This window comes from Prionailurus bengalensis, chromosome A2 (genome assembly GCF_016509475.1).
Source record: "Prionailurus bengalensis isolate Pbe53 chromosome A2, Fcat_Pben_1.1_paternal_pri, whole genome shotgun sequence".
Lineage (NCBI taxonomy): Eukaryota > Metazoa > Chordata > Mammalia > Carnivora > Felidae > Prionailurus > Prionailurus bengalensis.
Window position 1 is genome coordinate 115106281 of NC_057348.1, and position 10649 is coordinate 115116929.

At 46.5% G+C, this 10649-nt stretch overlaps 1 protein-coding gene across 1 annotated transcript in view; it reads right to left on the minus strand.

Moving 5' to 3' along the window:
- IGF2BP3 (insulin like growth factor 2 mRNA binding protein 3) overlaps positions 1-9940 on the minus strand; it is a 155183-nt gene extending 145243 nt beyond the window's left edge. Inside the window, exons 1-2 of the mRNA XM_043589086.1 lie at positions 9378-9940; positions 7963-8023 (exon numbers count right to left, since the gene is read on the minus strand). Of these exons, the coding sequence (XP_043445021.1) occupies positions 7963-8023; positions 9378-9552 (236 nt within the window). The 5' untranslated portion in view covers positions 9553-9940. The remainder of the gene's footprint in view (positions 1-7962; positions 8024-9377) is intronic.
- Positions 9941-10649: the final 709 nt, after the last annotated feature.

Genomic DNA, 10649 nt, shown 5'->3' on the forward strand with positions numbered 1-10649 from the left:
CTTTTTGTTTTTGTTTTTTAAGTTTTTATTTTAATTCCAATTAGTTAACCTCCTCAAATCAAGTCTTTAGAAAACCACAGAGAAACACTGGACTTGGTCTACGCTGCCTTGGAACCTAAGCCAGCTTCACAGAATTTTCCAAATGCATATTAATAAAAAGTAGAATGGGTTATCTAGAAAGTGAGCTCAGTCACCACAACTGTTGAAACAGATGCCAGAGTAGGTCAACTCAAACAAGTCCTGTCCACGGGCAAGAGGATCTACTAAACTTAGGACTCTTCCATCTCTAGCAAGTTATAAATATAACATGATCAGAGTCGTTTCTGGAAAGTTAAAAAATTAAGATAATGACTTCTGAAAGAAAGGCTACAGTCCAGGTTGCTCCAAAATTTGTAAAATCACTCTCCATCTACCTACTGCCCAACGAGAAGACGGAGACTTAATACCAATCCCATTCACATTCATCCATCCAAATCACAAACTCTCACTGACATTCCACAGTGTTGACTACACCTTCCTATCCACAGGCTTTCTCCATGAATCTCCCTCCCAGAAGCAGTTCACTCTGCTTGCTTTCCTCTACCTTACTGGCCTCCCTCATTCTCCTTTGCTGGTCCTCTCCTCCCTCCTAAAGCCCCATACTCAGTCCCTTAGTAATCTTGTCCAATTCTAGGATATTAAATATCACAAGCTAATAACACCTCTAATTTTCACCTCCAATTCCTACGCTCGATTGATATATTCAACTACCTACTTGACTTCTTCACTTAAATTTCTAACCAGCATTAGAGACATAATATGCCAAAAATGAAGCTCTTGATTTCTACCCAAGAATTTGCTCCTTCCCCAATACTCTCCATTGTGGTAAATGACACCACTCTCCATCTAGCTTTTCTGACCTCCCCACCCCCGCCAAAAAAAAAAAAAAAAAGGTTTTATTGAGAGATTTTTTAAGTTTATTTATTTCAAGAGAGAGAGAGAGAGCACAAGCTGGGAGAGGCAGAGAGTCAGAGAAAAAGAATCCCAAGCAGGCTCTGCACTGACAGCAAATAGCTTGACGCAGGACTCAAACTCACTAATCAATAGTGAGATCACAACCTGAGCCAAAACCAAGAGTTGGATGCTTAATCAACTGAGCCACCCAGGCACCCTGACCAAAAAATCTTATCATGCTTTACTTTTCTCAAAGCTTTCATCTAATCTATCAGCAAATCCTCATAACTGTTTCTTTCAAAATACACACTGACCACTATTCATTACCTCCAAAGCTAATATTATCATCTCTTGCCAAAATATTACAATGGAAACTGGTTCCCCATTTCTAGTGCTAAATGCAATTTTCAGATATTTTAGGTTCCCATCACTTTGAAGCCACTACTCCTCCCCTCCTCTCATGTATGGAAAACAATCTACAAAGACAGTCACACTATCAATTCCTTCCCCTCTGTACATTCATACCACTCTACCATCAAGAGATGGAGACTACTTCCATATCCCCCTTGAATCTGTGCTGGCCTTGTGACTTGCTTTGGTCGACAGAATGGGATAGAATAATGTGCCAATTCTGGGCCTAGCCTTTAGGAGGCCTAGCAGTTTCTACTCTCACTTGGCAGCCAAGGGCTACTACCAAGCGTTCAGGTATCTTGTGGAGAAAAGTCACGTAGACCAGCACGAAGAGGCCAGCCATGTTAATGAAGCCTCCTTAGACATTTTAGACCAGCTCAGTAAATGACCCAAAATGACACCACATGGAACAGAAACTATCGCCAAGCAGACCCAGAGAATCATGAGGAAAAATAAGTTGTTTTGAGTCACTAAGTTTTGGGGTAGTTTGTTATGCAGCAAGAGATAACTGGAAACACCAAGATAGCAGTGGAATCAACTTCTAAACAACTAAGTGATAATGCCAGCTATCCTAAGGACTTAAGCCTCTCTTAACTTAGAGAGATCCACTTGGGAGGGGGCTGACTGGCTCAGTTGGTGGAATGTGTGACTCTTGATCTCAGGATTTTGAGTTGGAGCCCCACATTGGGTATAAAATAAAATCTTTACAAGAAATTTCTAGTTCGATTAGATTTCTCAAAGAATCCATGTATAATAACTTCAAACTACCTCCTAATCAAATTAAATGGTTTCAAGATACCTCTCTACAATGCATAATTTATGTACTATGTATTCCCCTTCAGGGCAAGAAAATCCACATACTATATTAATGTTTACAACTGTGTTTATTTACCAATACTTGCCCAACAGCAGTTTCAGACCGCGATAAATTACACCCTCAGTTTTAATAGAGCACTGAAAAGTATTTGCCACCAGCTTTCAAGCAAAACCCTGGCGATTCACGCCAATTTTTTAAACATCAGATTTATGGGGCAGAGTTCTAACTAAAACGCCAATCCTATCCCTTGGTCACTGCTACCACACTGCCACCTCCTGTCTTGTGACTCTAGAAGCTTGAATCAGAGGCAACAGTTAATAAAGGAAACTTGGCTAAGAATAGCACAGCCTTTCTCCATCCTCCCAGACTAAACCAACTGCCAAAGTTGGTGGATACATAAATCATATAATAAAAAATAGATAGATCCTACAATTCAAAAATTAGTGACCGCTAGGAAAGTTTATATCTCAACACTGTTAAAGACAATTACAAAGAGTTGCTTCAAATGTATATCCAGGTGGTTCAACAGCTTCACTTTAATACAAAATCCAAGACCTATAACAACACATTAACTGCAATGGTATGGCTCACAAAAGGATTTCAAAATATGACAAAGATCATTTCCCTCTTGCTGACTGCCCTAAAGAGGTACACACGCAAAAGTGACTGAGCTACCAAACAACAGCAAATACAAGCTCCTTACAGGGAAAACCTCATATCTAGTTCCAAAAGGTATTTTTAAGCCTTAGCTGGTAACTCATTTCAAGCAGAACAGCAAACCTCAGAACTATGCCCCGTTAGTTTATTATAGTGGCATTTGGCATGGACAGAGAATGTAAGTGATCACACAAATAAATCAAAAGGAAAGCCAGAAACAGAAGCCAAGATTCTCAATTCCCACTGGCTCCAGGCACATGTCATGTTTCCATAGTGTCTTCCTTGTTACTGTGGACAGCCACACAGAAGCTACTTATCAACATTCACTTATATGTTTTAATTCTAATAATGCCAAAGTAAGAAATCTTTTACTCTCCCTCAAGCTGTACTGAGGAAACAACATGAAATCAAGAAAAATCTTGTTGGCTACTATCACTTAAGCAGTCATGCACTACTGACCTTAAACTGGGCACTCCAAAGACACTGCTTATGATTCTTTACCAGCAATGAAGAGTTTCCTAACATTCAGAACCCCACATCTCTGTAAGAGAAATCTAACTCACAATATTCACCTGTATGAAACTAATAAGCAAGGACCAACACAACTGTTCATGCCTACGTTCAAATGTTCAGCATTAAAGAACAAGCTTTTGGGGCACTCTGATTTTGGCTGGGGTCATGATCTCACAGTTTATGAGTTCGAGCCCCACACTGGGCTCTGTGCTGATGGTGCAGATCCTGCTTGGGATTCTGTCTCCCTCTCTCTCTGCCTTTCCCCTGCTTGTGCTCTGTCTCTCAAAATAAAATAAATAAAAACTTTTAAAGAATTAAATTAGAAAGCAACTTTTCTTGGGGCGCCTGGGTGGCGCAGTCGGTTAAGCGTCCGACTTCAGCCAGGTCACGATCTCGCGGTCCGTGAGTTCGAGCCCCGCATCAGGCTCTGGGCTGATGGCTCAGAGCCTGGAGCCTGTTTCCGATTCTGTGTCTCCCTCTCTCTCTGCCCCTCCCCCGTTCATGCTCTGTCTCTCTCTGTCCCAAAAAAAGTAAAATAAAACGTTGAAAAAAAAAAAAAAAAAAAAAAAAAAAGAAAGCAACTTTTCTTGGCCCGGGACAACAGGATCATATGCCCTAGCTAATGTACACATGCACACCATCCCAGTCTATACCGAACAGTGGTTAAAATGCAGCACTAGCTTTTAAATAGCCATTCAAAGTAAGATACATTTAAAACTCCAGTAACTTTTTTTTACTATGTCTCTTTGGGGAGCCTGGGTGGCTCAACAGTCAGTTAAGCGTCTGATTTTGGCTCAGGTCATGATCTCATGATTCAGGAGTTCGAGCCCCCGCATCAGGCTCTGTACTGACAGCTCAGAGCCTGGAGCCTGCTTTGGAGTCTGTGTCTCCCTCTCTCTCTTCCCCTCCCCTACTCGTATTGTCTCCAAAAAATAAAAAAATAAATCATTAAAAAAAGTTTATACTATGTCTATCTAATTTACATGTTAACCTCAAGATTGTAATATGGAAATAAGTTGTTCACTTCATTTTCATTTTTTAAGGAAACAAAAAACACCGACATGTGAGCTGAGACACCAGTCTGGTTTAATGGATCCTTCCTGGAAAAAATATTAACTATAATATCCTACTATTTTTTATCCTTTATTCACATATATTTTGCCTTCACATAATCTTAATACTGACAGCTAAATCATAAGCAAGTTTAAGCTATAAAAAACCAAAAATGTGAAAAATTTTCATAACTTAAAAAAGTCATCACAAACCAACTGAAACTACCATCCTCTCTGTTCCAAGAGTGTCAGAAACTTTCCTATTCCCTCTCCCAGGCCCAACAGCCCACAATATAAAAAAGGAAATCGGTTCGATTTACATCACAGATGGGCACCTATGAGGTCCCACAAGATACCAGTGGTTCTTCCAATCCAAGAGAGCTACAGTCTTCAAAGCCACACAATTTTTACACCCACCCTTATCCAACAAGGCAGAGCGGGGAGGAGGGAGTGTTTAGGATTATACCTCAGAGGGAAGCCAAGTATTCATGTGCTAGAGCTTTTATTTTAGAAATCGAAAGCGCAACACTATCACAGATACTCAGTGCAATTTTCTCTTCATTCTGGACACGGGGCTCTCAAACTCTGTGAAATAGTGCTATAATCCTCCACAACTGAGGGATATCTGAATGCAGCAAAGCAACATTCCTTCCACATTCCCTGGAGACTTCAGTAAATCAGGAGCTAAGCTTGGTCAGAACCAAACTCAACAGTGCCCCTTCCTGAAAGGTTCCTTACCCAGCTCAGCTCCCAGTCAGAGTTGGGCCAGCACGTCAAAGCTTCAAATTGCCTCCTGGGCCTTGTTTAGTTGCTGCAAGCCCATTCATCCATCTCAGAGTGCTGCCATAAGCATTCTTCAGCACCAGGCTCCCAACATGCCTTGCACAGCAGGTATAAAGGTCACTACTGCACAAGTGGGTGTGCCTGCCTCAGATGCCCACATGGTGATGGGATGGAATGCAAGGGCTGCTCAGCACAAAGAACTCCACCCAGAAGTCCAGCAGGCTCACTTGGCCAAGGACTGGTCTGCAGCATTCAACGCACGGTCACCAGTACAACTGCTTGACCCTTATAGGGGATAAGCATGACTCACCAGGGTGTCTTCTCAGCCCTCTCCCAAAGCCTATTCAGACAGGGGAACAGTCCAGATAAGGGAAACTGTATCACAGTTCCAAGGTTCAGTTACAAGACTGTAATACAGATTTCCAGCAAATTTCCCTCAGAAAAAGAAACCTCTACTTTTGTTTTTCACCATCTCAACACTAGAAAAGGACTTACTTGGTTGTTCCCCCATCTGTAAATAGTTGTCTCCAATGTACTCATTCCTACTTGCTACTAACATAGTTATTTAAAATCCTGAGCATTTTAAGGGTGCCTGGGTGGCTCAGTCAGTTAAGCGTCCAACTTTGGCTCAGGTCATGGTCTCACAGTTCCTGAGTTGGAGCCCTGCATCTGGCTCTCTGCTGTCAGTGTGGAGCCTACTAAGGATTCTCTGCCTCTGCCTCTCTCACAAATGTTAAAACATTTTTTAAAAAATACTAAGCATTTTAAGGTAAGCCAAAATAAAGCCTGAAATTTTAATCTACGTTGTTAATGAAACGAAAAAGCATCCATTGATATAAATACTTGCTCCACTGGTGGCATTTTACCTTATATGCTTTCCTAAGAGGAACCCCTGTTCGTTATAAAGTAACAAGTACGTTTTTTAGGTTGGGCAAAAGTCTTTAAGAATAAAACAGGCTGTTACCAGATGTTTTTAATTTAATTCACTACACATGGGGAGAAATTCACACCAGGCTAGAAAAGAAAATCAGGAGAGCAAAGCTAAGTAATCTGCATTTACATGCAGGTCCATAAATTGTATCTGAAAAATGCCAGACATTTAACATTTAAATTTAGAAACTCTCAAATGCTCAAATGCCAGTCCGACACAACCATTTGCCTCTTTTTTATTCAACATTTGAAGAAAATTAGGACACACAGGCTAAACATGAAACCAATTAGAATTTGCAGAATGTACTTACATTTTTTTCCCTTAGGTATACAATTTAGACTATGTCTTTAAATTTTTTAAGGAGATAGGACTTTACCCTCAATTTTCTAATTCCTATTAAAGAGAAATCAATTTAGATACTTTTCAGTACCTTTCTATTGTTTTAGAAACTTTTAACAAAGAATACCCCTCTATATGTGAAATAACTTGACCCCACCAAAACTCCCAACTGGAACTAAACCTATCTCATCCAACAAATGTCTTCTCAACTGTCCTAATGAAAATTAAGTACATGAACAAGAGAAATCCACAAAATTCCAGCTAACAAAAAACAAGGTTTGTAAAAATGCTTTACCTGAAAGAGAGAGAGCTCAATATAGAAATAAGCAGATGACATTTTATACAGCCATCTCTCTCTGCAGAGCACCAGAGAAATGCACAGCAAACCTCTCCTGCCCTCCAGCACACACACTCTCCTATATCCAACCAGACACATGCAGTCCTAGTTTATTTAGATTAACTTTCAGCTTATTGCTTAGCCCAGGTTTAGAAGCGGGGAGAATGGGAGGAGAAAAGCAGAAACTCTAACCTCACCTTGTAAAACCCAGAAAAGCACAAGCTAAACCCAGCACCAGTTAGGGAGCATCGCCTTTCCAGTTAGCGACAGAGCGAGAATCTGGCCTGCTCTTGAGAAAGGAGCCATTTCTTCAAAATACTCCAGAGGTTAAAACAGTCTCCAAACGTTTTGTAAAGTGACACACTACACATGCTCTCCAAAAAGTGCAATCCCAGTACGTAAGTAGTACAGATCTTTAGTCTTTGCTCTCTTGGTGGTTATTTCTAAGCAAAAATATTGTGGCGGGGGGGGGGGGGGGGGGGGGGGGGGGGGGGGGGGGGGGGGGGGGGGGGGGGGGGGGGGGGGGGGGGGGGGGGGGGGGGGGGGGGGGGGGGGGGGGGGAGAAGGGGCGGGAAACAAAAGGCTGGTATGCAGCAACCTGTGTAACTCTAGAATGACTGAAAAGGCGCTTCTGGGCAGGAGAAGCCCAGGCATTCACTCACGTGTTCCAATCAGCAAATTTCACTCTTCTCAGATACACAGACCGCCTCCGAGGCCTCTCTGACTCCTCGCCGCCAACTGGGGGCAGAGAAGAAAAGGCACTCCACACCCACGCGTGTCTGCAGCGGCTTTCCCCTATCCTGTACTTGTAGGTGGGTAGTGGGGGTGGAAGAGGGTCACCCACTACTTCCTAATTCCTACAGAGTCCCCAAATCACCCTTCAAGACTTTGATTTCCTATTGCAGCACCTTAGAAGAACATACAGCTGTGAGGGCTTCTTTGAGAGACTTCTTCACCAGTAATAATCCAGTGGCAAGAACCACACACAAGACCTTTATTCCTTAGCAGCGCGCACGCACACACCTGCCATAAACTTAAATGCAAGGAATAAGAAACGCCGAGCCATCCAGCAATAAAATAAAGCCATCCAAAAAGCATGGGAGAAAAAGAAGTTTTCAGCTGTGTTGAATCTTTCCTCCCAATAAAAAAGTGAGAAAAGAATTAATGAGAACATGATAAATAAGCTCACCTTTGTCTTTTTGGGACTGAGTGCTCAACTTCCATAAATTTCCCGTGCAGTTCCACTTTACCTGCGGACAGACAAGAGGTGGAAGACAGTTGGCCGGGTTTAGCCGCTCTTCCCGCAATAAGGACCCGCCCAGCCTAAGCGGCGACACAAGTGACCAGAGACCCCCACGGCACGGATGCGTCTCAAGGCCGGAAGGGAAGCCCGGACCCGCGCGGGTGGAAAGCTGACCCCTCGGGGCTGTGTGTACAACTTACAGTTTGGGGGGGCGGGGGTCGACTGGCTAGCCCACCACCTGGGTAACATTCTACCCCCAGGCCGCCTCCGCCCACCTCAGGGGGTCACCCAACCCCACGACAGCCGCAGAACCGGCGGCCCTTCCACCCACCTCCCTGGACACTCCCATAAGACAAACTCCGAAGAGCCGGCTACGCTGGCTTTTTTCAGGGAGGGACGCCGGGCCCTTCTCCGGCTTCAAGCCCAGGCCCTCTAGGAACAGGGTAGGCGCAGAGTGCACCGCCAGAGATACACCTCCGCACAGAATGAACAAGGCGCGAAGGACAGCGCGGCGCCCGCCACGCAAAAAAACACGGGCTCCCGGAGGGACTTGGGCGCAGCCCCGCCACGCAAGGTCCCGCGCGCGCGGAGCATGCCCCGCCACCCCCCGAGGCCGGGGCGAAGAGAGAGGCCGAGGCAGGGCGCCGCAGCTGGGGCCCCCTTGCCCGCGACCACCCGCCGCCCTCGCCCACCTGCCCCTCTAGCTCGTGGGACGCGGGGAGGTTGAGCGTGGAACCCAGGTCGCACCAGCCTGCGTCCCGCAGGATCTAGAGGAAGCGCCGGGCCGCCTGTGTTTAGGCACCAGCCCGCGGCCTCACTCTGCAGCAGGGTCGAGGCCACTTTGTGTTCTCCCGCGCCTGGGGTCTGGGGGGAGACGGGGGAACTGCGAAACCAACACCGTAAATAACGTGCAAAGAGAGAAAGGAAGGGAGGGAGCGAGGAAGAAACGGGCGTCCGCGCTCGGCCCCCAAGGCCCGGCGTGCCGGAGACCGGAGCCCGCGCCTGGGCCCGGGCGGGGCAAGCGCTGAGAGTCCGGCGCTCGCGGTCGCGCCTCCCCCAGCCCAGCTCCCGTCCGAGCCCGCACCGGGGCTTTCTGGACAGCGCGTCCGCCGTCTGCCCGCAACGCCCCGGGAGGAGGGGAGCCGGGTTGGAGCCCAAGCTGAAGCGAGCACCCTGGACCTCGCGCGCGTGGGCGCCCGGGCCTCGCCCCACCTCCCCGCCCGCTCTCGCCTGGGCCTGGGGCCCTGTGTGGACGTCCCGGTGGCAGCCGCGGGCCTAGCTCCGGGTGCGCGACCCTGGCAGGCCCGGGCGGGCTGCGCGGGGCTGGAGCGGGCGCGCCGGCGGGGCTGGGGCGGGCCCACCTGAAAGCGCCTCGATGGCCTTAAGGGCCCAGCTCTCGTCCGGACAGTCCACGAACGCGTAACCAGTCTTCACCAGGAAGGGTCCCGACACCGGGATCTTGGCGTCCTTGAAGATACTTTCCAGGTCCGAAGGGACCGCATTCTCGCTGAGGTTTCCGATATACAGTTTGTTCATTGTGAAGAGTGGTTGTTATTTAAAAAAAAAAATTCACAGGAAAACGAAAAATTAAAACCACCCACAGTGATGGAGGGCTCCGGCGGGTTTTGTTCTCTTCGTTTTCTCGCCGTTAAAACACACCAACACAGTTACAACCAAGAACAAGAACGACGAGCGAAGAATCAAATCCGAAGGTTCTTGTTTTTCCTTTTCTGAATATTAAAAAAAAAAGAGAGAGAGAAAAGAAAAAGCCTTGCTACAACCCAAACGCATCAACGAGTCTTCCTAACTCTGAGGAGGAGGCGGGATTAGCGAAAAAAGGAGAGGAGGAGGAGGGGAGAAGAACTACTTTTTGTCTCTTCCTCCCCAACCCCTTTGGCATCGGCCAGCGGACTGTGAAAATATCACACTACGTGAGGGCAAGCGCCGCCTCCCCTTAAAAAAAAAAAAAAAAAAAAAAAAAAAAAAAACCCCGAAGGGTGACTGGCAGGAGGGAGGGGGAAGGGGGGGGGGAGGAAGGCGCAGGAGGCGGAAAAAAATCCGCTCCGAGTGTCCGGCTTTTTGAATGAGCCACGTGTTCAAACTACAAATCAACGTCTCACGTGAGGAATCCCAGCGCCTGAATTAGAGTGGGTTTCGGGGGAAAAAGGAGGAAGAGAGGGGGAGGGGAAACGAGCTTGAGCGAGAGACCCTGAGAAGGGAGGAGGAAGAGGGAAAAAAAATGCTAAAGGAGCCTCAGCCGGGGCGCGGAGGGGAGCGCGGCTGGCGGCGCTGATTGTCACAACAGAGTTTAGAAAGGGTTATCTGGTCGGGGCGGATCCTGAGGGGGAGGGGAGGAAGGGAAGATTTTTTTTTTTTTTTTAATGAGATTCGGGTGGAGGTGCTAATTAGGCAATTTCTCAGCTCTAGTTACCAGAGTTTTAAATATTCGATTTTTTTAAATAGGTAATTAACAAGCCCAAAGAGTCGCAATTTCGAACTCGCCTTGTGGCTTTGATGACATTTGAAGTATAACCTCTGCAAAGCCGCAAGCACGTTTCCAGAGCTGGCAAGGGCGGAAACGCAGCGAGGGGGTGGGATGGGAGGGGGCGAGAGAAGCGGGCAGACGCGCCCCA